Genomic DNA, 27204 nt, shown 5'->3' with positions numbered 1-27204 from the left:
AAGAGGAGCAGGGAGGGACTGGAGCCTGCAGTGATTGCTCGAGTGAGTGAGTGACATTGTATTGCTGGGGAAAGTGAGGAGCTGAGGCACTTGACAGGAGTTGAGTCACTACCCTTTTGTCTATTACTAGCAGCGCTGCTCTTTCAGAGGGGAGCAGAGATGGGCTGGTGCCAGAGAACTATCTACGTCTCACCTAACCAGTCTGGACACCAGGTTTCTGAAGTACCATGGCATTAGGCCACTGTGCCACTGAATCCAGCAGCGAGAACAAAGGAGGATGGTCAGGACCTGACAGCTGGTTGTAGCTCTACCACATTCTGGGGTAAGTCAGCAACATGCTGGGCCCCAGTTCCCCATCTGTAAAACAGGGCTAAATCTCTCGTTAATATGGTAATAGAGATTTTAGGAGGGTGAGTATCACGCCTGCTTAGGGCCAAGTAGCATTAGTGAACTGATCTCATCTGGTGTAGGGCAGTGCTAGCTCTTTCTAAACAGGGCTCTTCTGTTGCTGAGGACTGTCGGTGACACCTGCATGAAAGACCCCAATTTCAAGCAACCCCTTTAAAGTAGCTCGGTGCAAGGTTTGACCTTTACACAAAGAGCAATTTACTAGGCCAAGAACATGTTGCAGGTTTGCTGAATGGCTCCATGCAACAGGTGCCACCAGGTATATTTTTTTTCACAGAACAAAACTGCCCAGTAAATTTGACCCCAGCTCTTAATGTTCTTATGGAAAATTCTGTTGCAATAAGTAGGCTGGAAGAGGCCAGGAAGTGCAGCCAGAAACAAGCATTTAATCAGAATTTGGCTAGTTTTTTTTTTTTTTTTTTTTTTACAGAATTGGTTGATCGGTTTGTTGGCCTGTCTCTAATCCAGGAAAGTGGAAGAAACGTCAGGCAGGTTCTGGTAGACCGTATTCCAGAACTGCACGTAGGAGGCTCTCAGACTTTGCTTCACCGAATCATAGTTGATGTCACTGTTGATTTCGAGGTAGTAGCCCTCCTCCCGAGTGTAGGGTATCCACCCGATGGGCACAGTAGACTCTCCTTTGTTGGGGTCACTGAAAAAGCAGACAAAACAGCTGGTATTAAATGCAAAGCAGCCCAGCTCAGACAGGAGACGCTCCCGGTAGCTTGCACCCAGCCTCTAGGGTTTCACACAGGTCAGCCTTTCTAATGGTCCATAAACCTGGGAGAGGGAAGCACTTGCCTGCACTCACGAACGTGAACAGCAGTCTGGGAGTGAGGAACTTGAGCATAGGCACTTACGTACCTTGGGGTTAGCGGTCACAGGGCTGCTGGGCCGTGATGGGAAGAGAAATGTTGTGTACGTTGGCACAGTGAATTGCCACAGTGCACATCCAGGTTTACACAGGAACACCACTACCTCCATCACCTTCAACTGAAGACCCCAATTCAATGTGTTTGCCATTCCCCTATAGCAGGTGGACCTAGTGGCCACCTACATGTGGGTGGGTGCTGCAGGTGTGACAGCAGGGCCAGAGTTCCCCTCTCTCCCCCCTCCTGCTGGGGGTAGTGTGGGAAGATTGCTCCCTGGAATTTTGCAGCAAGCTGTGCAACTGGCAGGGGATTGCCCCCCACAGCCTGAGCGCCTTACCCGGTTCTGGCAAAATTGGTCCAATAAGCAATCAAGGCCTTTGAGACAGTCCTGTGCTTAGGCCAGTAGCCCAGCGGGGTGCTGAAGGGTTTCCCAAAGACGTATTGAATGTCATCTGCGTGGTCTGCCCCTACCCAGCTGGGGTACACAGGCATTCGAGAAGGCTGGGAGAACACATAGGAGTAAGTCTTGGCATTCCTGCACAAACCAAAATAGACTCTCAGCAAGTGAAGAGGATATGCAGCAGCATCACTCCCTATGCACAAAGCCAGACAGATAATATTGGCACTGGAAGAGGTTTGGTCTTGCAAGATACATGCAGACACTATCAGATTAAAATCTTACAAACACTTGCCCTTCTGTTTTACCATGACCACCTGGACTTGAACTATACACATTTTTTTTATCTTTTTAAATGTTTTCAGGGCAGTGAGAGTAAACGTTTATTTTTACAAACAAAACCAAATTTGACCCCAGTGTCCCTAAGAAGAGACATTCGTGGCTGAACAGAGTCACCAACCTACCAGGAGGGTGGATAAAAATCAATTATTTTTAAATAGAAAAACCTAATTTGAAAAGACAATATTAAGGCTTAAATTTACTCTATATAGTTTAAATGATTAATAGATTAAAGAATATTAAGCGGTATATATTTGCTCCCAAAGTTTTAACGGAAATCAAACCACTGCACTGCTGGAAGTCACTGGCTAAGCACCTGGAACCAGAGTCTGTTGACAGCAGTAGCCTCTTCTGCAGGTGCAGAACATTCCCCCCCCCCCCCCATTTCAGTTTATTCAACTGGCACCGCCCAAGGACTAGCTCAATCCAAGTTGAGAAACCAACTGGGAGTTGAAGCAGCAGGAATGCTTGTTTTCCTGTATGACTAAAAATGAGGTGAAAGGCTGAGGCCTAAACTTTTGAAAGACCAGCAATAATCAGTTAAATTCACTAACTACACTTGATACTTCCTTTAAAAAAAAATCAGTTTTAAATACAAAACACGTTTTAATAAACTGACATAGAAAAAAGTATCTAGCCCATTTACAGTAGCTTATTTAACTGAAAAAAATTTTAAATCCTGGTTCTGGGCATTTAATAAAGTTTCAGTTTCCATCCACATGCAGCTTGACACAGCTACAAATATTAATCACCTAGCAGATAAGAAATGCATTCGTCACCCTTTTCTAAAGTAAAAATGAAGACTCTGAATAACTGTGCATGTTAAGCTATATTATTGCTTAGAGGTACGGTGTAACCTCCTGGGAGCAAGAGAACTTTTACACTTAATTTGGTACAATTCAACGTGTTTGAATGGTTACCAAGCACTGAGAATCAACCTTTCTTTAGGAAAATAAAGAGCAAAACAGGATTCAAATGAAGGTTTGCAGTTTGCTGATTTAAACCATGAGTAAAGTAGTTGAATCACTGTACTCTGCCTCCAGGCCCACCACAACCCTCTCGGGCTCACCTGGCATTCGCATTATGCAGAGCAAGCGCCCGCTGCGTGGGAATCAGGAAGATGTAGTCGGTCTCCAGGTCTACCACTGTCCTTTTCATGACCTCCTGGTCAGGGTTGTCGTTCCACAACTGGGTGTAGAGGGAGAATGTGGCGTTTGCTGCCCGCATTCCCTTCTGCAGAGTCAGCCCCCGCACCACGTTATAGACCTCATCTCTGAAAGGTGACACAACATCTATTAACTAGGGACTGGCTCTGAGCTCAGTGCTCCTAGCAGCAGAGATATGATGCCTTCAGGCAGCAGGCTGCCAGTTCAAGTCCAGCTCAGGGGTGACTGCAGGTTACCATCATCCTGTGACTCACGACTGGTAGCTCAACCTTCGGCAAGGCTTGCAGCCTGGGAAGACAGCTGGAAGCTAACCTTGGTGTAGCCGGTGAATGTGACTGTCACTTCCAGCCCTGCCTAGGTTCAGTTCCTGGCTCAGAGGGATTCAGCTTCTCAATTTTCGATCCCTTTTCCAGTCACGAAGAGCAGGAAGGAGTCAGGGGCAGTTGGAGCCCTCTAGAATGCTACTCTCTAGAGGTCCTTGTGCCCAGTGACTTGGTACAACTGTTGCCAACTGAGGCAGCCCTGTTCTTTACACTCTACTTGTGAAGCCAAGAAACCGTCACTTTCTGGAACACAGGATGTCTGACAGGTGAAGGACCCAAAAGTCCCCACCCAGATGGTTGGGGGGAGAAGCCACGAAGTGTTTGAAAGCTGGAGGAAAAGGGGAGAGTTCTCTTTTCTAAGCCCCTGGCTAAACGGTACAAGAGGCAAAGATCCAGGCTGGCTCTTGGAAACGCCTCTCTGCCGTGCCATTGCATTCATATGCCACATCAGCCTTTGCCCATGCCTTGCACATGGCCGGAGCAAAGCTGGCCCTAAACAGGTTCTATTTTGGCCCAGGTCTGATCTACAGCGGTTCTCAACCTTCTGTATGGGTGACCCCTTTCACACAGTAAGCCTATGAGTGTGACCCCCGTCCTCCCTGCTGCTTTTTTATGTTTAACACTATTATAAATGCTGGAGGCAAAGCAGGGTTTGGGGTGGAGGCTGACAGCTCAGACCCCCCCAAGTAACCTTTTGCCCCCAGTTTGAGAAGCCCTGATCTCTGGGATTGGTGGTGTTATTGACATGGTGCCCAAGCCAGTCATTGCATTGCCAGTTCTCAGGTGCTCTACTCATTGGTTGTCCCCTTTTCTACAAAAGCCCAACTTGCTTTTCCTTTCCCTAGCTACGCCATTAAGGGCAGCTGCTACTTACGCCGTGATCTTCACAAGTGGGCGGTTGATAGCAGGCATGTCAATGCCAGCAAAGATGTGCCCGTCCATGTTATTTGTGCCCGCAATGTAGTCAATGTCTGCAGCGTTAGCGAAGAGATTCTCTGGCCGGTCTGGGAGGAAATCTCCATCAACCACAGGAGTGAAAGCCAGGTAATGGACTAGAGGATCTGCAGGAGGGAAGAGGAAACAGAAATCCACTATGCATCTGTGAGAGGAGCCAACAGCCCTCTTGCCTAGCGTGGCCTGCAGCTGCTTTGCACAGGGAGCTTCTGGATGAACAGGTTCGATGATATCCTGGCTCCACTGAAGTCAATGGGAGCCTTGCCCCTGACTTCAGAGGGGCCAGAATTTCCCCCGTTACATAGTGGAAGATAGGTATATACTATAGACCTCTCACCTAGCACACCCTGTGGCTGCCTTGCACAGGGAGCTTCAGGGTACATAGTGCAAGACAGGCTTTAGCCAAATATCACAGACACTGCATTAAGGTGGCAGAGGGGGGGGCCAAACAACAGACATCATAGGTCAGACCAGTGTCCAAAAGTCAGCTAACTCGCCCAGCCAAGGCTACAGAAGACTGGGGCTTGCTCCTGAGAAAAAGCTCCTCCAGTCGTTCCAGCCGGGTTCCCCTACTGCCAGAAGAGGCCTAGCGCAGCAGAGGATTCAGATGTGGGGCTACAGGGCAAACAGTCCTGTGAAAAGCTAGTCCTGTATTCACTGAATTGGCAAACATTTCTCCACCAGCTGTACTGGGAGTGGGTCTTGCTGGCTCATACGCCCCACCTAGTGGCCCAACTGAAAAGTGCAGCGCAGTGACAATTTTTAACATTGCTCCTGAGTTTCACCAGATATAAAGTGTAGTACAGAACTGGACAGGACAGCTGTCTCCAAGGGACACAGAGGTTGTGTTAAGCCATGCCACGACTACCTGGGTAGTGCAGCTCCACTGTGCTAAAGAGAGAAGCATCTTTTCCAGCATGATCAATCCCAGTCAGTACAAAACGTACTTTATTGGGCTAGGGGCTGACATCTTCCCTTACCGAATGATTGTCATAATGTCCCATCTGCTCCCTGACTGGGCTTTGTGGTCACGCAACACACATCCCCCTGGTTCCCATCCCGCTAGCACCCACCGACTCACATGGCAGGTTGACCATCTCCAGGTGGTAGGCCAGCGTCACAGCCTGGGGATCGGTGACCCGGAGGCAGTTGCCCAAGGCCGTGGTGTTGTCGGTAGGGCAGCCCACCTTCTCTGCAACCTGCGAGCGAGAGAAACCACCATGGAGTTACACCCAGAGCCAGTGTTGGCGCAACCAGCCAGGAAAGGGGGAGTTTCTTTTTAATCCTAGAGGATTTTGTTTGCAAATCTCTATGGAGTATTGTGCTGCTCTGAACACTTTTGGTTTTGCTCCTGCTCTTGCTTATTAAATCACCCTCAGTTGCAAGACAGACCTTTAACTGCAGGAAGTCTGGCCAGGACAGTAGGCCTCAGCTTGGTAGCATCAGTGTCTCTCTGAATCCAAAGGGCTTGGATAACTGGAGCACCATTTGTCCTCCTGGAGCTGTAACTACTGTGCAGCTGCTCCCAGGCTCAAATCTGACAAAGACCCTGGGAACCTCTTGCCTCAGGACATTGCCCTGCTTCGGGAGTCCACTTTACCTTGGTAGCCCAGAAGAGAGGGTTCTCCTGGATAGCCCAGGTGCACAGGCCGACACCGCTTTGGCTGATGGCTCGTTTGATCAGCCCCTTGTTGTACGGCGATAGCGTCTGCAACATGGAAGAGGAACAGGAAGGTTATTTGGTATCGAGTCCTGAAAAGATTCTTCCGTATTCTGGTAAGGCAGAGAGCTCCAGCCTCCACCCAGGCTTTACATGAGGCTCAGAAAAGTCATTAGCTCTTTTCAACTCTCAATGTATTTCAGGGTCTCGGGAACCCAGGACTCAATCTTCTAAACATCAGGCAGCTACGGTGCTCAGATATAGAGCCAACAGGGCAGTACAAGAACCCCTATAGGAGAATAGGACTGGGGCCGAAGATAAAGAGATGCTGTTACAGCAGGTGAACCTTAAGGTGGGACATCGCTTGGGAAAGCAGCACCCTCCAGATCTGGAGGGTTTAGAAAGGGCATTTCTAAATCAAAGCTGAGAGAGCAGTTGTGACAAAAACAATTACTTTCTCTATGCAGAGTGATCTGCTCAAAACGAGATGTTAATTAGCCCATTGCGGCTGGACCTACTGCCCTCTCAGGACAGCACCTGCACTGAGAAAAGACCAGCAGCTGTGATGGGGCAGTTTCAACCAGTCACAAAACGGAGGGGAAAAGGAACCCCACGATGGCCCCTCAGTAATTGCACACCTGTAACGAGACACTGACGGCACCAGCCGACTCCCCGAAGATGGTGATATTTTCTGGGTCACCCCCAAAGGCCTTGATGTTTCTCTTCACCCACGCGATGGCCATGTGCTGGTCCTTTAGCCCGTAGTTACCTGGCCAAGGGAAGGCATGTACATTTCAAGGGGGAGAGTTGAAGCAGTGAGGCTCAAAGCTCTCCCTGCCCCACACCCCCACCTCCACTCAGTATCAGACCTGGGGTTAGAACTCAGGAGTGCCTGGCTCCTGAGTTCATGTCTATACGTTTTGTGAAACTGCGTTCAAACAAGAGCTTTTCCCCTCTCCACCCCCACGTTTTCCTCGTGCCACACACTGAAGCGAAGCCAAGATCTTGTGCTGGCAGGCGTTCTTCCCAGCGATCACAGAAATCACTGCAGTAGCTTAACTCTGCTAACCATCTGGTCAGATAGGAGAGACAAGATGTGCTGGGGGAGAAAAGACTGTTGCCTCAAATACCCAATCCACTCGCAGCCTCTGCTCCAGGTATAAACTTGGGCCCTCTCATCCCTTGAGAGAGATCCCTTTTGCCACATTCCCCTACACGGAGTGAAGGAGGCACCTCACCGTGCGTGTGTGTGAGGGGGAGCAGGACATGAGAGAGCTCAGTATGTTGTGTGAGGGAAGCGTGGTGACAGGAAATACCCCAGCATGAGTGGAGGTGGCGGGGGTGCAGAGAGGAGGTCTCCGGAGCAAAGTGAAGCAGCTGCCATACCTGGAACACTGGCATCCCCCGTGCTGAGGAACCCCAGCGGTCCCACTCGGTAGTTGAAGGTCACCACGATGACCTTTCCTCGCACTGCGATCTCCTGGCCGTCGTAGAGGTAGTTACTGAGGAAGTTTGCGCCCTGCCCACCTCCCAGGAGGAATCCGCCTCCATAGATCCATATCATCACTGGCAGATTTGTGGACACTGCCGGGAGGGACAGACCAAACGAAGTCAGACAAAAGCCCTTCCTTGTCCAAATGAAACCCAAGCCCCTCGATGCCACATAGGCAGGATACCGCCTGTTGGGCCCATTCACCAGCAAGTATCGCCTCACTCAGGCATAAGCCAATCTCTTGGGTGAATACAGAAACATCTGCTTCCAGGTCCACCTGACCATAGACACAGGCAGATGATTCATCAGGACAATAGACTTAGGACTCAGCTACTTTGCTCGATCGGGGCTAAAGAAGCCTGGGGCAGCAATAGAGTGCGGAAGAGACACCCAGCATGGAACTCCAATCCGTACTCGCCAAGAGAAGCACAAGCTCTCTATGGAAACGGGTTCAGTGGTGTCTCTAGTATCACCATCCATCCTCCCAGAGCCTGCAGGGAGGGTCATTTCCACAGAAACAGTGCTTTGCCCGGCAGGCTGTAGCTGCCATAACCCGAGGAGTCAACTGCTGCCCGTGGAGTTGGGGAGAATACATGACTACAGACTGACAGCCCCAGGGAGTCTGTCAGAGATGGGCAGCCAAACACAGAGCTGCTCAGACCTGGCAGGCCTGCAGAGAACCTTCTCCCTAATCGCCTCATGTTACCATCACGCCTGTACCTCCTTTCTTGTCTTGAGGGATCCAGATGTTCAGATAAAGACAGTCCTCGCTCCCACGAGTACCGGTTTGGGTGAGTGTGACCTGCATGCAACGGTTTTTGTACTCCTTGGCCTTCAGCGTACCTACAAGGAGAGAGAAAATTACATCCCACTTTAGAATCCTCGGCTCCATCCTGCAGACCTGCGACTCAGGTCCTGTTCCCGCCCCTCACTCACCACCATGGCATTGTTTCCAACTAGCAAAACAGCTGTGATGAGACACCCCCTTTCCAACTGGCCGCCTCATACCCACAAGACTGCAGAAGCTACAACCACTTGAAACTTGAGGGAACCTTGGGAATTGTGGCCACAGAATCTGCAGGTGCCTAGCTCTGTCTTGGCACTTCCGCCCAGAGAATTCTTGTCTACAATCATCATCCCTTCTAACGGCCCAGACAACATCTTAGTGACATTCACTTAGTGAATGAAAGCAACACCGGCCCCAGCTCCTGCACGCAACATGCCCAGCTGATCACGCGAATGGAAGTGCCGTATGTTACCGCGAGGGTAAGGTATGCCATGGAGAAGGGCAATGACAGAAAAGGGGAACAGGACTTTGACATTCATGAGGGTGGAGCAAAATATATCCCAAAATAAAATCATTGGTAACCACCGTTGACCGGCAGGGGTATGAAAGCCAGAGCCTCTCTCAGAGGAGGCCTCTGTGATACTCAGCAAGATGGCTAATGCAGTATTGGGAAAACAAACCAGGCTTCCAAAATGGTATGAGAATTAAAATGTTCTAGGGGTGGGGGCAGAAAACAAGAGACATTCTATATATGTGTCTTACCATCCCAGCCAGGATGTTGTTGAGGGTCTTCAAAACTCTTTGGAGGAGCAGCAAAAGGGATTCCTCTGAAGATATCGATGTAGTCACCGAAGAGACCCAGTCTTTCATTGACGCCCTCAACAAAACCTCCTTCAGTGTGCACCACGCCCAGCTAAACACATGGCAAGAGGAGAGAGGGGACAGCAAACACCTTCCCGTGAACGTAGATAGGCAGAATTCACAGCAGGAACACAAATCTCCCCAATCATTCAGCCCCAAGATGCATTCGCTATGAAAACAGCATGTTTGCACAGTAGTGGTGTTCGTAACCAGACTTATTTTACATCAACTGAAATAGCATCCTCTGAAGACTTTATAAAATTAATGACCACCACATTCTATTAATGAATAACTTGCACTTGTGTTCAGGATTTTATCCAGCAAGGACTTCTACGCATTTTACAAATATTAGATGGTGATAAATCCTGACCCCATTTTACAGATGGGGATACTGAGACACAGCAAGGAAGTGACATGGAGTCAAAGGGAGTTCTAGCAAGAAAGTTTTGAACTAAATGTTCTTTTATGCACTACTGAAGATACCAGCCTGTGCAACACGAGTCTTTTATTCACAAGGGTTGGGATTTTTAATGAAGCTTAAGGGAGTCAGGCACCCAGATCCCCTTGAATATCAACACCTATTGGGATTCTCAATGGAGGCTAAGTATCAGACTTACCCCCATCTGGCCACTTCAGGGGCTACAGAAGAAGCGAGGTTGACTCATAAACAGAACTGGACCTTAAATTACTCTGCAGAGAATCTTGCAGTCATGAGATGCGAAAGGTAAATGTTTGCCACCACCTGCTGCCAAAATTATCACAATGGGCTCCCCAGTATCCAGCCAGGAGCTGTACAGAAGAATAATTCCTACCCTTCAACTTTACTGAGGCAGCATGAGCTGTTCAATGCTCAGGGAGACACAGCAGAGAGGAGAAGGCTGGGTGGCTCTTGTTTCATTGGATGAAAGCTACCCAGATCCCAGTAAGGGGACGATGAGCATTGGCAAGAGAAACAAAGGCCAGCCCCATTCAAACTCTCTGGGTACACGTTAGCTGTCTGCACTCAGTAGCTGGAATTTCCCACTTCCATTACTTACTTTATCCAAAGTTAAAAACAAAACCAGCCCCTTGCTACTTTGCCTTCCTCCTTAACCACAGCCCACCAGTACACAAGCGTCGTGGCCAGTGGATCAACAGTTTGCAGAATGCTTCCCTGTCCCTCACATCCCTTCTTGACATGCCCATTCAGACTCCTGTGGGAAGACCATAAGACAGGGCTCTGCCAGCCACAGGATGTGGAATATCCCTTGTGCAGCTACGCTGCAGGCTGCCCTGCAGTTCCATCGCTTTCCCGAATTCTCAAAACAGCACAAAGGAGGAGAGAGAACAGAAAATTTGTCCCCAACGAATGCATAACACTGAAGAATAAGTTGTAGCTTATTTTGCTTGTATTTGATTCTAGATATATCACACACAAGGTATGCTTCAACTCCGATCCCATTGTAAGCAGCCCTTTCTGTGCACTTGATCAAAATTTTCTCAAAAACGCTCTCTTTGGGTTGGAGCTTTCCACATTTCATCTCACCTGCAGCTAAGTGGTTCACTGTGCTGGAAAGTTGACTTAAGGTCTGTTCAGCTACTGACGCAGGCAATCGGTGGGAAAGAGATTCAATTTGTTTTATTAAAAAAAAAAATAAAAAAAAAATATCGGCAGCAAAATTAAATACAAAATTAAAACAGATGCTAATTAAAAACAAACCACTGTGGAATAGTTACATTGTGCCTGAACCTAAATGCCTGGCACACCCAAAATTCCCACTGATTTTCAATGAGTTTTGGATGCACCAAGAATGCATGCAGGATCAACGGTATGTTTGAGAATATATATTTTAAAGTACATTGCAAATAAAAAAAGAGTTTGTTTTGTTATATTGTTGCCTGCAACTATTGATTACTCCACAGTGCTCCAGGTATATTTTTGGTATCTCGAAAGTGGCAACATTTAAAAGATACTGAGTTGTGTAAATCAGTATTGAAAAACACTATAGCGTCACAGATAAAGTTGTTTTTGTTCTTTAAATCCTGGTCAAAAGGGGGAAAAAATGCAAAATCCATGTTAATACAACAGGGAAGTTGCAAATTTGAACTCATGAATCAGGAAGCGCAAACATTAAGGTTCTAATGGCAACAATGAATCACCCACACATACCCCTTAATAGTATTTTCAATGGCTAAATGTAGAACTCTGTATAAAATAGGCATAAAGTTTCTACTGGAATGTTAAAATGAGTATTTCCCAAATAGGTGTGCATTCAGATTTGCAAACTTTATGTTGCAGTACCAACAAGGTTTCCACACTTAATAGATTCCTCTTTCCTTACCCAGAAAAATTAAGAGGAAGAATGAAAAACCGGAAAGTGAAGTGCTGCAGACGATGGTTTATTTCGGAGAGATAGTAGGCAATGAGATATACATTAAAGAAGAACTGCAAAGGAAAGGAAAAAATGGGTTGGAGCCCTTTATATACTATAAAGTAGCAAGGGGACATAGCCCTTTCCCCCCTTTTGCAGGTCACCTTTAATAGAAGTCTTAGATAACTATCCAAAATAACTACAACAGCTGTTTTCTCATCTAGCAAAGGCCATACAAAACCTTAAAAGGTTTTCTTCTAACCAAGCAGCCTGTTTTCACTCTAACACAATTTACCTTTACATTGACTGTTATGCATCAATGAACTACCTCATACTTACTGTTGTAGCCCTTGCTACTCCAAGGTAGCAGGCTAGGGCAAAGCACAGAACCTCCCAATGACACATGATGCGTGCTGGACAAGCCTGTCCCAGCACGTATGCCTATATATACTGTATAGGAGTGCAGATACTGGCATATGCCCACGCAGCTCTGCGTAATGCCCAGCACGCTGCCGTGTGCACCACTGGAGATCGCACACACCTGCAATTCACCTGTCGGCAGCCAAATCTTTCATTTCAAGGTGGAAAATGTAGATAACTGGCACTAGCGTATGAGAGACCTCCAGCTGTTGCTGTTATGGGCTGGAAGCCAACCTTATCATGAATTCCAGGTCTATAACAGTTCTATGGGGGAAGGGGAAAGACTCCTTAAGAACGCCCATCCATGTACGTTACATTTAAAGTTAGGCTAAACCATGCATTAGCAGGCAGGCAACAATCTTGCACTGATTGGAGAATATAAGACTCAGTCGGTCCCAAGAGATCTTTAATTTCTCTGATCGAATGCCAGAAATTCAGCAAGCAACAGCATGTTCCTGGCTAGAGGTCCCAGCCTCCAAGCATCTGAAGCTTTGTGTTTCTGTCCCCCCCACTCTCTCTTGATGAACAGAATCAAAAGCTGTCTGCTGACTGCAAAGTTGTGGGAGTACATTGCCTGGCAGGGACAACATACATCATCATGGAGAAGTGAATTACTCGCTGCCATGGAAGTCTCTTCTAATTTGAGTTCCTTCCCACTGCTTTTCTTTCCAACTTCTCAAGCTGACTGAATGCAGAAGATGCAGTCAATATTTTATTCCCACTCAGAAGAGCAAAAGGCAACTGCGAGGTATGGAATGCCTTCCTGAACTTCTCTCTTGCCTTTACCCATCGAGCCGAGGATGTGAACCCACTCAGTGCATTTTACGGGGAAGAACAAACACAGAAATCCAGTTCAGGTTTTTCTCCTTACTTCAAGTGAATTCCCAGTCTGACCTAGATCTTTGTCTCAGTTTATATCTGACCACCAAGTAAAAGTCAGTTTAGATGAACTCTTTTAATCCAATTCTTAGTTAAAATTCTCAAATCAGAATCACTTACCTAATGAATGTCCAGTTTACCAACATGTTTCTGTTGACTCAAAATCATTTTGAGGATATTGGCTGTACTACGTATATCTACACAGAAATCCATGGAAGAATGTGTTACTGGAAAAAGGAAGAGTTTTATTGAAAAATAGACAAGGTGTTATGTTTCATGGGGACCTGGACTTTCCCCGAGGGAAATTATTGTTTGCTTCTCATGCATATACAAAATTATTACAGATACCTGCACATGTCCCATTGGATAGACTCCACATTTGATTTAAGCCAGCCAGAATGATACTCTACAGAGTCTCTCGATTAAGAATCAGCAATGACCTTGTTCGTGCAGTTCTCGATACAGAATTAATTTTGTTTGAAGTTTTTCCCACTGACCCAGACGCCAGGTTTAGAATTGTGTGACCTCCACACATTCCCTGAATGGTTCTAATTAAAGGTTAACACTTTGGGCTCAAGAGGCCAGTGGAACACCTGTGATCTGGGTTGGATTCAGCACTTGTTGAAGTCTCTGACATATCTGAGCTAGCAAGGATGAAGAGACTCTCAATTTCTGGTAAGAGGAGACAGTACACTAACATTCCGCCACAGTGGCTGTCGTAGGAACATCTATATTGTCTCAAAGGGAAGTATAGATCCCTTTGATGATGGGATCAGATGTTGCAGTTTGTAAGCGCAGGGCGAGAAGGGAAATTAAAGCAAGTGAAATCCCATCTAGCTCCACTCTGACCAGAAAAATGGCCACAGTAAATGCCGGCCATGCATGTTGCCTGGGATTGGCCATGGGCCAGCATCCCCACAATGGCATCTTTACAAATGCCTGTCACACCAACACTGTGAAAACGTGATCTTTAGCGCCTGCACCTTCAGAGCACTTAGCACAACTGCTAGCACCATATCCAGTGCCATGTGTCTGGTTAGCATCTTCCCGAAAGCCTGGTCATGATTCCATAGCCCCCAGGGCTCAAGGAACAAAAGTCCCATGCAGCCTCATCCTGCTCGCTCACTGTGTCACACATAGTCCAGGATCTCTGTTTCCATTTCATTCTCGCTCCCATCAGAAGGCTTGAAGTCCTCCTCTTCATCCTCCTCCTCCTCCCCAGAGTCGTACGTCAGCTGTTCTTTGCCATCTTCAGCATTCGACGTACTCGAAAACAGAGCTTAGTCAGAAAGAGAGAGAAGAAAAGATGTCAACATTACTTCCCTCCTCACTAAAACAGAGGATGTGTTTGCAGATAAGATTAACAGAGCCAGCCAGAAGATGTAAAAGTGCTGATCATAGTTACAGTCAGGCACCTTAATGAAACCAAATCAAAAATCAAACAAAAGCAGTTTTCCTGTGCCAGGAATTCTAACGGAACAAGGCCAGGAGGTTTTGCATTTAGAGCGATCGTGCATCTCATTCCAACTGAGACTAACCTAATTCCTTGGGATATTGGTTTGGCCCAGGACCATGACAAGAGAATTTCCTCTCCTGTCCTTGCTCTATTACAGTATGCTATTAAATTAAACACATTAACGAAAAGATCCAGATGCCACCAATTTGAACAACTATAAAAACATGAGCAAGAGTATCATGGAACGAAGACATTTAAAACCTAGAAACTATGCCACTGGGAAGGCAAAGCTGAGAGGTTCTTACCCCCAACTATTTCATACTCACATGCCTCCAATCACTTTGCTGGTGTTCAAATGGCAAAATCTAGTTACATTTTCCCCAGTCCCACAGAGTTTTAGGTCTTTTTCCAATGGCCTAACACGTGCTGCTTTAAGAAGAGCAGGTGTCCTGCAGGTATCCAGGTTGATGACATCACAATAACATTACATGTGAAGAACCAGGGGATCTAGCACCTACATCTAACCAGGCAGACTGAGTCTCCTACCACAAGAGAAGGGGATCTACAGCAGGAAATGAACAGATAAGTTCATTGCTCCACTGCAAAGTGCAACATTGTGACTCAACTGCTCCCAACAACATGCCCCATAGTGTCTGGAACTGTTTTTTATAACATACCCTCCAATGCTCAAAACCCCAGAGCCATCCTTACCGGGTCTTGTGGATCTGATGATCTGCTTTATCATCAGAGACATGGTATCCCTCAGATCATCATTGGTCTTTTGAAGGCACCACCCATCCCGTTCTGTGCATTCTGTCTCCATGCCATCATTCCGATGGATGATTTTCTGTAAGCTAAATAGCAGGCAAGAAAAGAGTCAGCCTCCTGCAACCAGATCTGAATCCTTCCTATGCCATCAAACATCACGTAGGGCACGAACAAAGCTCCGTCATCCCAATGAATTGTGCTGTTTGCCTGAACGACCACATTGCTGTGTTTCCATAACTCAACTTTTTACGAGGCTATGTTGTTGGCCTATTACTCAATCCCCAACCTGAGGGTCAGTGGACTGCTCTTCATCTGGTCTCTGCTCTATGACCTGTCCAGCATGAGTGGCCCTAGCAGGAGTTAAAATTCCTCCTGCTATAGTTTTCACTGGAAGGCCTGCAACCAGAAAAGTCAGAGTGATTCAGGGTTGCATTCATGAAACAGATTAAGTAATAAAGTCTGTAGTGCTTCCCTTCAAGGATCTCGTAGCATGTCACGAACATAAGACCTCTATTGTAAAGTTCATTGGGAATTTTCCAATAGAAAAAGGCAGTTTCTGCAAAACTGAAATTTTTCATTGGAAAATTTAAATTTTGCCAAAGTTTTTCAGTTTTTTATTGTGAAAAAAAAAATCAAACCAAATATTTCTTTTCAGGTTGATTCAATCCAAGTTAGAATATTTCATTTTGGTGAAATGACCCAAAACATTTTGTTTCAAATCAGTTCGATTGTTCAAATGGTTTAGACAATAGAGAATCAACATTTTTCAGAATATTTTGTTCTGTGAAAAAAATTCAGTATTTCAACATTTTGTCCCGGACTGAGATGAAAACACTTGTTAAATATCGGAATTTCCCACAAGGCAAAAATGCCGAATTTCGCTCAGCTCTACTCGCTAGCCCGCTGTAAGGTAAGAAAGTTATTTCCAATGTACAGAAGGAAAGACTAAGGCACAGACAGATTGCATGATCAGTTGCAGAACCAATAAGAGTCCCAGGCCTGTGCTTCAATCACTAGATCATGCTTTTTCTCCCAGGTAGGTTTCTCTGGCTGCTTTGTTCTACTTGTCTATCGTACCTCAACTAGCTCTACCCTATCCCTCTGTAGCATTATAAGCAGCTTATGAATGCAGAGGGGAATGATAAGACTGTAAAATGTGCTTTTCTAAATGTGATGGCGAGTTGTTGGTTACATTAAGTGTATATTTTTAAACCTATCGGGGTATATGTGTGTACATGAAAATCCAAACTAAAGTAACAATGCATTTCCCCAGAATTATGTGACAATGTGTTTTTCCTTCTGCGGGTTAAATATTTATCCAATGGGAGTAAGGCCTAACCTACTCCTGTTGAAGTCAATAGGACTTTTCCCATTGATTTCAATGGTTTCCCAAAACACATGTTGGGAAAGTATATTTTGGTAGCTCATACAACTTTACTGGGAAGGAATTTCCAATGTACATACAGTCTGTTGAGAAACTAGGAATCTCCTAAGTATCAGGGTCAAGGAGAAAGATAGGAGGTTGGGTACAAACGGCAGCCTTTGCAATCAATCCTCTGAGCATCTGCAAAATCTCCTTTGGTCAAAAGATCCAGCTATCCAGGTGAAGTACCTGTCCACGTTCAAGTCACAGAGCTGATAGAACATCTGTCGATATGGAGGCAGATCTCCTTCCTGGAAGATATAGATGGAGTCCTAGCAGGAGACAAAGACAAAGATTCAATGGGCATTGCAAATCATTTCCACGCCCAAGACATGGGGCAACAGTACAGCATAGCCACACAGTAGAGATCCTTCCTTAAGAGCTATTTCAGGATCCAGGCATTTCCTATACGAGTTCAGTTCCCTGACAGGAAGAGTGTGAGAGAGCGTGTGAGTCTGTGTGCAGTAGAGGACAAAGTCAGAGTATGGATGCAGCAGAATTGCACTGCAACCTGCCGGCCACAGCAATCAGAACTAACACAGCAAAGTTCTGTGGAGAAAAGCATTCACACCTATTAACAGTTACACGATCACTCATACTTTGTTACTTCAAAACAGTGGGGGGGGGGGGGAGAAATTGCCATAACAGGAAAATGGAGAATGGCGAAAGTATAGACTATCCCGTTTCCTTATTTCCTTTGCGTTACTGGATTCTACAGAGCAATCTGAAAATGCACCATAATGGGCCTAAGCCTTTGCTATTCATAGCACTCCACAATCTGCTTCCTGAAATGCAATGTAAGTCACATTCAAGGTAAGGGCTGAATGTATGACTTTCCATACTTAGAAAAGACACAAAAACAACAGCAAACTTTGCAGTGATGTGGATGACTACTGGCTTTCCAGGAAAACCCAGTATACCATAAGGATAGCTAGAGAGGCAATATCTTTTACTGGACCAACTTCTGTTGGTGAGAGAGAGAAGCTTTCAGGCTTACGGAGAGTTCTTTTTAGCTAGTCACTTGCAGCTCCAAGTAAAATCTGTATCTGTATCAATGTCCACAGTCCATCTGAGTCAACGCTGCCCCCAAAAGAGTGACAAACCATAACAGATCCCCCTCCTATTATACCATTCCAAGCTCTTGGTAGGAGAGAGTAATACCTACTTTAAGTTTGTACCTGCTGGAAGCAGGTTTTTTTGCCCTGGATGTACTCGATGAGTCCAGCCCATGTTTTAGGTCCTGTACACTGACTGTGTGACTTACTGAAAGACATAAAGGAAGAAGATTCCTGAACTGCACAATATTTTGCACTTCATGGCATAGTACAGGGTTTTAGCGGCTTCTCTACTTCACTTCAACTTTGTTGGCAGCAGAAAAATAGCCAGCATAGCAAATGTTACTGTAAATGTTCATTTTTCGTTCCCTCTACCCCGTTTTTTGGCAGCTGTAGTGGCAGGCAGACCATTTCTGCAGCTACTGGGAAGTATTTCTGATATGGCCTCATTCAACTAGACTCCTTTCTAATTTCTGATCTCTCACCTCCCATTATTACCCCTGGCTCCATCAGCCAGACACGTGTTAAGACATCCCTCAAAGAGCAACACTTCCACGGGTTTTAATAGGACATACGTAGCGCAATCTGAGATAAAGGAAACCCCAATAATCAACTGAAATAAGCTGCATCAACAGCAACAAAAGGATGAAATGAAGAAGCCAAGTTAAGCTGTGCACCCTTTTCAACCCCTTTGCCTGTTCAGCATACCTGGTTTTTTGATAGTGATGGGCAGACTGTAATTGTATGTGCTGCGTTTTGCTTTCACGGGCATGTCGCTAGGGGCGTAACCTGGAGGCCAAGAAAGAAAACAGTCTTTGAACAGAGACCAGCATCCCGTAGAATATTCCAGCTTTTATAACAGGGGATATTGGATTGGGGTTTGAAAGGAGAGCCAACCAATAGCATATGTTGATTTTAATGGGACGGAGAGAGAGAGAAAGATCAGGGAAATAAAGCTATTTAACATGAAAAAGTGGGAAGATGTGCCCTGTCACTGACTTACTGCATGGTCACTTAACCTCAATTTCCCCCTTTGTAAAATAGGGATAATAATACTTAGAGATTTAGTAGTTTGTGAAGAGCTCTGCGATCCTTGAAGAACAGGCACTATCATTATTGTATTGAAACCCCCCCACACACAAAAAGAGAGACCTAAATTTGCATCTCAGATCTAAAACTATGGCAGGGAACGTATGAAACTAATGTACCAAAAAGCAATATAATGAGGTGTTTTGTACAGAGCTGAGCACTGCACTAAACTTAAATAGGCCAAATGAATTGGTAAAAACAACATACCCCAGATGTGTTACAATGGCATAAACCAAAAACTCATGCAATGGCATAAGCTAAAAAATCATAAACCCTCACTGTGTTGTCTATAGCATCTGATAGGGTACTATGGGTTTTTTTTTTTTGCAGGGCGGATGAGAATGGGTAAGAGGCAAATGCATTCTTGAGTTCATAATGCACATTCCTCCATTTTGCACAAGGCTTATGTGCTTTCCCAGCTGGTGGCACTAAATCTTTTGTTGTTTTGTTTTAAAAGAAATTGCTTCTCCAGCATTAGTTGGCCAGATGGACAAGTCATCCTTGTAACAGTCACCCAATTTGTCCCTTCTGGAAATGGAAGAAATGACAAAGAAATGAACGCTTTGGTGGCATTTTAAATGTCTCCCCCTTCTGAAATTGTAACAGTCCTGGAGTGGGAGGGAAGATAGCAAGATATCCCATTGAGGTGCATTTGTGTTTTGAACATATGGAGGAAGGAAGTTGAGTAGCTTTTTGTTAGGACTGGAATATGCCCAGTGGCCAAATAAACGTCCCTTCTGCTCCTCTAACTTGGGTTATTGGATGCCCCCATAGATTCTAGGGAAGGACACAATGACCAATATGGCCTCCACTCCTGCACCTTCCTTCAAACAAAAAGCTTGAGGAAAGAGGCTCTGAGGGTTTAAAAACAAATGGAAAGAGATGACAGAAGAGCTGCAGAGACAGACTGACGAGGAGACAGAGAGAGAGTCTGTCTTGCTTGGGCCATTTTACCATATTTCATTCCACAGCGAATTCTGAAGTCCAGAACTTGATAAATCTTTGCTTCGGGATGTTTCCTGGGGTCATACCCAAATCGAACCCACAGGCTTCTCCAGGGACCTGTGAGCTGCACGGATACAGTATGAATGGTTACAAGGGACAGTACAGAGATGCAGTGTATTAATGAGCACTACAATGTTTCCCCAAACTATTTATTTTACAGATTCTCCCTCCCTCTTTTCCCCCTTCCAACACATTCATTTCACATCTAACCTTGGGCAAAGGAAGGCTACATGCTGCAAATAGTTGGGATTTCAGAAATGAAGTCCAAAGCTCACAGCAGACTTTTTTTTGAAGGCTCCTGCTAGCATTTCCAAATGGACAGTCAATTTGACCATTTGTTACTATAACTGCAAGGCAGACCAGAACCAATAGAAGCACAAAGCCACTGCATCGCTCATTGCTTTAATTGGCAACTATGTGTGGGTTACATTTGGAAGCAAGATTTTCCTCCTCTCTCCTCCCCTCCCAAAAAAGGTTGGAACTCCTCCTTAAGGATATTTAATGCAAAGCTTTGGGTACCAGACAGTGGAATCTGAACAGTAGATAACTAGGAATTGTCCATAGACATCCAGCTGGTCCTCTCATCCCTTTGCCCCCAAGCCTGACTCAAATAAGAACAAGCTACACAGCAGGTATACAAAGAAACTCACCATATAATAGGCCAAATACGGTAGCAGAAGTTTAAGCTTGTCCGGATGAACACTGATATTGGCCTTTACAGCATTCCGAGACCAGACAGGACGAATCTCAAACAGCTAAAGAAACGCACAAAGTGGAGAGTAAGGGTTACTAATGCCAATTTTGATTTCCTAATTGGAATCTGCTTTTTATTATAGCCTCTGGCGCAGACTAAAAGCGGTCAGCAACATTTCTACAGCGCAGCATGATGGCAATGGAGAGAAAGGTAAAAATAGGCCTTATTTAAGGGCTGTTGGCACAGTGAGGGAACAAGCTTGCCTTTCATCTCTAAAGAGACAGGCTCAAATACTGACTTGGGTAGCACACGAAATGAACAGTGGTCTCAGCTTAGTCCCTAGGCAGTGACCTGTCCCATCAACAAAAACACACCAGAAAATTCAGTACAATAAATGGGCTCTGCTCCTGAATGGCCTGAGAGCTGGTCAGGCTCAGGCAAACTGAAAGATATGGTTTCACAAGAGATGCCCACATGAAAAGGATACATTTTCAGAACTATGGGTAGAGTTTCAGACACATGACATCCACTGCCTTTAACAGAGTTGCTCCTGACAAACTTTTATTCCATACATCTCACATTTATGATCACTTAATTAACTCAAAGTTTAAAATATGTGGGGAAGTGGAAGACGGTAACGGATGTACCACCTGGCTGTTCGGGTTTCAAGTAACTTAGAATAACTATAGCTTCTCCTTGATGGTTTAAGCCATGCCCTATCCTTCAGTGCATTTACTTCTGCCTCCAATAGAATTTTCATAAAACCACGAAGAACCCTAAAACTCTTGGCAATGAGAACTGTAAGCATCCTGGGGATCTAATATTTCTGTAGCACCTTACACCTCAAGATTTCCAAGTACTTGGCAAACATTTAATATTATCACCAGGTACGTCCGTGTTATCATTCCCATTTTACAAATCAAGAAACAGAGAGGGGGATAAAACACTGACAAAATTACACAGCACATATGAAGCAGAAATAGAAACAGAACCCATGAGTTCTGGCTTTCAGTTCCCTGCTCTAATGATCAGACCACACTGTATCATTCACCATCACATTTATGATACGGCACCTTGATCAGTCTTGAGAATCCTTTGTGGAGGTCTGTAAATAATGTTAAACACAGATCTATAAAATAAATCCTTGTAGACAGCAATTTTCCGGGAAGCCAAAAAATTCACTGAAGGCAGCCTGTGAAGTTTCTCCCACACACTGTGCACTGGAGTTGCTTTTGGACCAGTCCCTTCCCCCGAGATTTGGCCTGTACCTTTCTCAGCTCTTCCTCCACTTTTTTATCCACAGGATTGGTGCACACTTTCTTCCAGGTCTGCACTGCAGGCTCTAGCGGCTTAGTCGGGATGTCATCATCATCGAAGTTCACAAAGATGGCATTGTGTGGTCGACGGGCCCTGCTGAGGCCGATCAGGTTCTCACAAGACACCTGGGGATTGTTGTAGCCGTCCCTAAGAAGCAATGCAAAGTATTAGTCATACTTTCTTCCTCCTTCTCTTTTACACTTAGTAGCTTCCACTGAAACGTGGAAATTAAGTTTATTTTCTGGTCTTAGAAAAACTGGTGCTGGGGAATGACATTAGGTGGAATTGCTGAACTAGGTTTCTGAACTAGCCCTTTGCCGCTCAAGATCTAGGGTAGGAAGATATTTGGGTCCCAAGTAAATGTGGATTTGGGTAGTCCAAGCCAGGTCACCATTAAAGACTCCCTTATGGAGTGGTCCAGAGTGAAAAAATTGAGAATCACTTTTCCAATGAGAAAACTATGATCCATGTCCAATACCCCTAGGACAGAGCTTCCATGTATTTATTTTAACTGAAACAAACCTTACACCAGTGGTCCCCAAACTTTTGAGGGTCTGCATTCCCCCTCCCCCGAGCCGCCGCCCCACAGGGGACCGAGGCTGGGGCTGGGAACAAAGCCACAACCAGGGGCCATGGCTGGGGGTGGGAATGGAGCCACAGGCGCGCCTGCGGCTGGTGCAGAGCCACACTGAGGCTGGGGACGGGGCCAGGAGCCGGGGCCACAGCTGGGGGCAGGACCGGAGCAGAGCTGGGGGCGGGGTGGGGCTGGGTGGCACTTCTTACCCGCTCCCCGCCATGGGGGCTGCACGAGCCCGCTGTGCCCCTCTGAATGTTCCTCCATGCCCCCCAGGGGTGCATGCCCCAGAGTTTGGGGACCTCTGCATTACATGTTAGTCACTCAATCAGAATTTTCAATCCACAAAGGCAGGCTTAGCCTCCACGGGTCTCTATGTTCCCATTGCTACAGTCATCAAGAGTACAGAGAAACAGAGAGGTGAGGCAATGGAGCAGTTAAAAATGCAATCCCGGAGTCCGATCATATTTATTTGCACTTTTTAGCCCAAATGAAGGACAACAGTGAGAAAAATAAAGCTGTTTTTCGTGGGAGACATCACAGATTTCATTGTTATTGATGGCAAAACAAACAAAGTAACAGAAGCAAACAGTTCCAGTGAATGCCACCTCAGCAACCCTTGGCATGTGCACTTGCACCACTCTCCATCAACCTCCAGTCCACTGGAAACACATGGAAGCCAGCCAAAAGGCCTAACCAGTACAACTTCACATTACCATGCAGGGTCCAACTCCCAGTCCTAGGAGTGGGAGAAATGGGAATTTTGTCTTGTGTCTAGATGCAACAGACCTTCAACCCAAAGTTTCATTTGGGAGCCCTCCAAGGGTGTTTGATGAAACAAAAAGCTTTAAAGCAGCTATTAAAATGGGATTTCTCAGTTCACCCACCAAGATTTCTATGGCGGGGAAGAGAGAGAAAGAAGCTGCCAAATCACCTCAAGCTGCATGTCAACAGTGGGAGAAGAGTGGAAATTTAAAACAAACAAACAAACAAAAAAACCCTAAAAGATTTCTTTTGTTATAGTTTTAGTTTGGGTTTAAAGTGGACAGAAGGCTTTTAGGGAAGAGAATGCACGGGATGGAAAATGTAAACCCGGGTGAGATCATAATTCTTTATAGTTCTGAGGGAAAAACCCATCTAAGGTACTTATATGGCATTCATCAATGTAGTGACAGAGCACCTCACAGTTGGTAATGTATTTTTCCCTCACAAACATCTGTGAAGTAGGGAAGTGCTATTATCCCCCTTTTACAGATTGGAAACTGAAACACACAGACAAGTGATTTGCCCAGATCTCATAGGATGTCTGTGCCAGAGTGAGAAATTAACCCAGGTCTCTGGAGTCTTAGTCCACAACCTTGACTATGAGGCTATCCTTCCTTTTTCTCAAAACCTTGAATGCCACAAGATGGAAGTCCTCTGCCGCAATAAGATTTGAAATCATATTAATACTTTTCCAGTAAGAACCACATTTACATACAATTCTCTAGGATACTGCAGACTATTCTTGATGTTTGTTTTGAGACTGCCTGAAAGCAAAGTGAGGCGAGATTGCAGTGCTATCCACCCGTGCTATTTCCCAAAACATGATCCCATCAATGGCTCTCTCTTACACAGTGCAAGGTTTCTCCACGGGGCTCCTTTGTTCAATCCCCAGTAGGCTAGTGCAGGATTATTTCCCCACAGTATACTTTCTACCCATTTCTTCCTTTTTTTTTTAAATCTCTGTGACAATGGCATTTTTTTTCCGAATTCAAAGGAAGTCCACGAAACTCAAACCAGAAACAACTTAATAGGCCACAAGCCCCAACTAAGCAACCCCTTATCTCCACTCTGGTAAGACCTATTTTGTGCAGGTGACTATAATTATCATCTCAGTTATTTCAGAACAAAAATAAGGAAACAGAAAGAAGTGACTTGCCCAAGACCACAAGCTTGCTAGTGGAAGAGCTCTTGACTTGCAGAGCTCCATTTAGCCCATGCTACCTTCCAAGTATTTTTGTCCAGATTGTATTGAAATAAACAAAGCTAACATGGAAAGAGAGATAACAAAGGCATGTATCGGTTATAGCAGTTTGCCCTGATGAGGCATATGACTGAAATATTTTAAAATGCTGTTCTGAAAGAGCACAGATTCCACATTAAAAAAACATTCGCTCAGTGGGATATTGGTTATTTTAAATCTATTTTTTTCTCATTTCAATTACACAGATAGACTCTGGACAAAGAAACAAAACAAAAGCATCCTATGCTTTGGTCATGATCACTGCCTGATACAAACAACATGACCCCCCAAGATCATCTAACCCCTTCAATTTTTCTTATACGCCATTTTGAAAGATCCTTTACTACCAAACCATGTCTGTTATACTACAAGAGGTTTCTTCAGGTAATGAAGCAGGGATATCCTCCCAGTGAACTTGAAAATTCAGATTTTATAAGTGATATGCTGGCCCAGTAAAAGGTTTCTATTATCTATTCATTCAAGAGACAATGTAACTATTTACTACATCACAAGAAAAGGCACTGACCGGTGTTGTACATCTGGCCGATAGAAATAGTCTATAGGGGTATCCAGACGTGAAAAAATAGGTGGGGGGATGTAGAGGGGTAATTCCCTATTGAAGAATTCCTCCTTTTCTGGTTTGAGCATCAAGATCTTGTCATACATAGAGATCTGTTTGCTTTCAGGTCCAGAATGCATTGCCAGGTACTGGAAATCAGACATTCCTATGAGGAGGGAAAAGTCAAGATAAAAAGGTGTGTATCAGAGACAATAATATGCTGCACAATACCCAGTTCTCCTTTCCTCAGACACCTCTGGGAAGATGCTGTTTCCTGCACTGAGTTAAATGGGCTAGGTCAGGAATCAGCAACCTTTGGCACACGGCTCGTCAGGGAAATCCGCTGGCAGGCTGGGACGATTTGTTTATCTGCAGCGTCTGCAGGTTTAGCCAATTGCAGCTCCCACTGGCCGCGGTTTGCTGTTCCAGGCCAATGGGGGCTGCGGGAAGCGGTGGCCAGCACATCCCTCGGCCTGCGCCGCTTCCCGCAGCCCCCATTGGCCTGGAACGGCAAACCATGAACAGTGGGAGCTGCAATCAGACGAACCTACGTACGCTGCAGGTAAACAAACTGTCCCGGCCCACCAGCGGATTTCCCTGATGGGCTGCGTGCCAAAGGTTGCTGATTCCTCGGCCAGGTATTAATTCACATTCGGGAAGCTGCACCCTGGTGATAGTGCATTCATAAAAGCACTCTGGAAACCTTGTCCTACTTTCATTTTTCAAGCATAATACTTTATATTTCCCTATCTTAAACACCTGCCAAGCAGTTAACTAAAGGTTAAAAACAATAATACATTACTGTCCATGAAAATACAACTTTTCCCCTTTATCCTGCATAGGTGCATCCATTATAAAACATGTTGGATTATAGTATAATCTAATACAACACCAGAGAGGACAATGTGTTATTAAGTCACAATACAGAAGCGGGATGGTATCAAATCCAGGTCACACATTGAGTTCCCTAGATACCAATGTTGTACGGTTGACATGCACGGTTTTCTGAACACACAGTTTGTTGGACTCAAGCAAGAGGGAGCACTGCCCTTTTCCCACCAGAACTGCTAGTCACTACTCCACACACATAGGCAGATCAAATTACTACCTTGAAATTTGTAAACAGTGGAGACAACCCCAAGAACTTCCATTTCAAACTTGACTTCCTGTTGGGTTTCTCCTTCAGCTTCCAGCTGCTTCCTCCTAATCTTCCTCTTTACCTTGAACAGCATGGAAGAGGTAGGGAAGCGGTTGGCACACACAGGATGGCAGTAGGGATCCTTGGGGCGGAAGTACAACTCGAGCCTTTTTCCAGGGTCAGCATATATCTACATTACGAAGAGCATAAGCACTTTTCAACATCAAATTTGTCCCTCCAAAAAAACCAACTGAATTTTCCTCTGCATCATGCCCTCCCCATCCACCTCCAAACCAAAATGCTATCCCTTAGTGACCATCACCTCCTTTTCATGGGGCACCAGCCCAGAGCAAGTCTCTTTACCCCAGAGAACCATAGATTCTCACCCTCTTATTTAGGGCATTTCCCTCCAATTACAGTCTATCTAAGTACCCCCTAGCTGCGCCTCACTCTAATCCCAACACACACCTTATGGGATCACCCACAGCAAGAGAGCTCGCTGAACTGGATCATCCACCCTTACTCAGAACTCTAGACCCTCTTCTCAGGGCTCCCTTTATCCACGACAGACACCTTCAGCCCCCCCGCCCCGAAGTTAACATCTCCAACATCTCCCTCTATCCCTCTAAAAAAGAACAGGAGTACTTGTGGCACCTTAGAGACTAACAAATTTATTAGAGCATCCCTTGGATAGCCCCCAGCCTCCTTCCCCTTGAGGTCCCTTTAACCAGGACACCTCCCACCTTCTAAGAAATCCTAGGCGCTTCTCACTGTAACCCAGATAACTCTTACCAAGAACACCCCGCTCCCCTGCCCACCCCAACCCCCTCCCTGGGATTTACTGGGACAATCCCTCCCCCGGGAAGCCCTTAGATCCATCCCCACTTTACCCCAGATGACCCGTACCCAGGGAACCCCTCACCGAGGAAACCCGCCTGCAACCCGCTAGGAAAGCCCCCTCCCCACAGGCATCTTTTACCCAGGAAGCCTGGTTACCCGGAGCTCGCCCTCCCCCGGGGGCCCCCTTACCCGGGACACCCCCTCTTCTCCTCCCAGAGTCTGCAGCATCTTGCCCACGTCGCGCACCAGGCCCGGGTACTCCACGCACACCAGCCGCGGGCCGCGAGGCAGCTCCAGCACGGCCGAGCCCTGCTCCCCGCCTCCCCCGGCCGCCATCTCCCCCCGCCCGGCCGCGCCTCCGCCGCCTGATTC

At 45.9% G+C, this 27204-nt stretch overlaps 2 protein-coding genes and 1 long non-coding RNA gene across 6 annotated transcripts; 1 reads left to right on the top strand and 2 right to left on the bottom strand.

The window, feature by feature from the left end:
- Positions 1-133: 133 nt before the first annotated feature.
- Positions 134-1969, top strand: LOC135976484 (uncharacterized). The gene is made up of 2 exons (XR_010593612.1): positions 134-322; positions 839-1969. It is a non-coding gene; the product is annotated as an uncharacterized LOC135976484 (long non-coding RNA).
- Positions 775-13153, bottom strand: CEL (carboxyl ester lipase). 2 transcript variants are annotated; one of them, XM_008169117.4, is made up of 11 exons: positions 13030-13153; positions 9161-9311; positions 8332-8454; positions 7506-7703; positions 6758-6888; positions 6060-6167; positions 5541-5658; positions 4380-4566; positions 3086-3289; positions 1618-1815; positions 775-1060 (listed from the first exon to the last, which is right to left on the bottom strand). In XM_008169117.4, the coding sequence occupies exons 3-11, from the start codon at positions 8417-8419 to the stop codon at positions 868-870; spliced, it is 1425 nt and encodes a 474-aa protein (XP_008167339.2). In that variant the 5' UTR covers positions 8420-8454; positions 9161-9311; positions 13030-13153; the 3' UTR covers positions 775-867. The 2 variants fall into 2 exon arrangements, with proteins under 2 accessions (XP_008167339.2, XP_065428345.1); XM_065572273.1 differs by lacking the exon at positions 13030-13153 and adding an exon at positions 11950-12159.
- On the bottom strand, positions 13134-27204 carry GTF3C5 (general transcription factor IIIC subunit 5). 3 transcript variants are annotated; one of them, XM_005293278.5, is made up of 11 exons: positions 27022-27204; positions 25963-26182; positions 24822-25020; positions 21668-21863; positions 20356-20460; positions 19655-19769; positions 18320-18400; positions 17722-17819; positions 16746-16828; positions 15077-15219; positions 13134-14188 (listed from the first exon to the last, which is right to left on the bottom strand). In XM_005293278.5, exons 1-11 carry the CDS (start codon positions 27166-27168, stop codon positions 14040-14042), a joined length of 1536 nt encoding a protein of 511 aa, XP_005293335.2. In that variant the 5' UTR covers positions 27169-27204; the 3' UTR covers positions 13134-14039. The 3 variants fall into 3 exon arrangements, with proteins under 3 accessions (XP_005293335.2, XP_065428343.1, XP_065428344.1); XM_065572271.1 differs by having other exon boundaries at positions 26075-26182; positions 27022-27180; XM_065572272.1 differs by lacking the exons at positions 24822-25020; positions 25963-26182; positions 27022-27204 and adding an exon at positions 22500-22677.

Source organism: Chrysemys picta, chromosome 18 (assembly GCF_011386835.1).
Source record: "Chrysemys picta bellii isolate R12L10 chromosome 18, ASM1138683v2, whole genome shotgun sequence".
Lineage (NCBI taxonomy): Eukaryota > Metazoa > Chordata > Testudines > Emydidae > Chrysemys > Chrysemys picta.
This window is presented reverse-complemented; position numbering and strand designations above follow the sequence as displayed.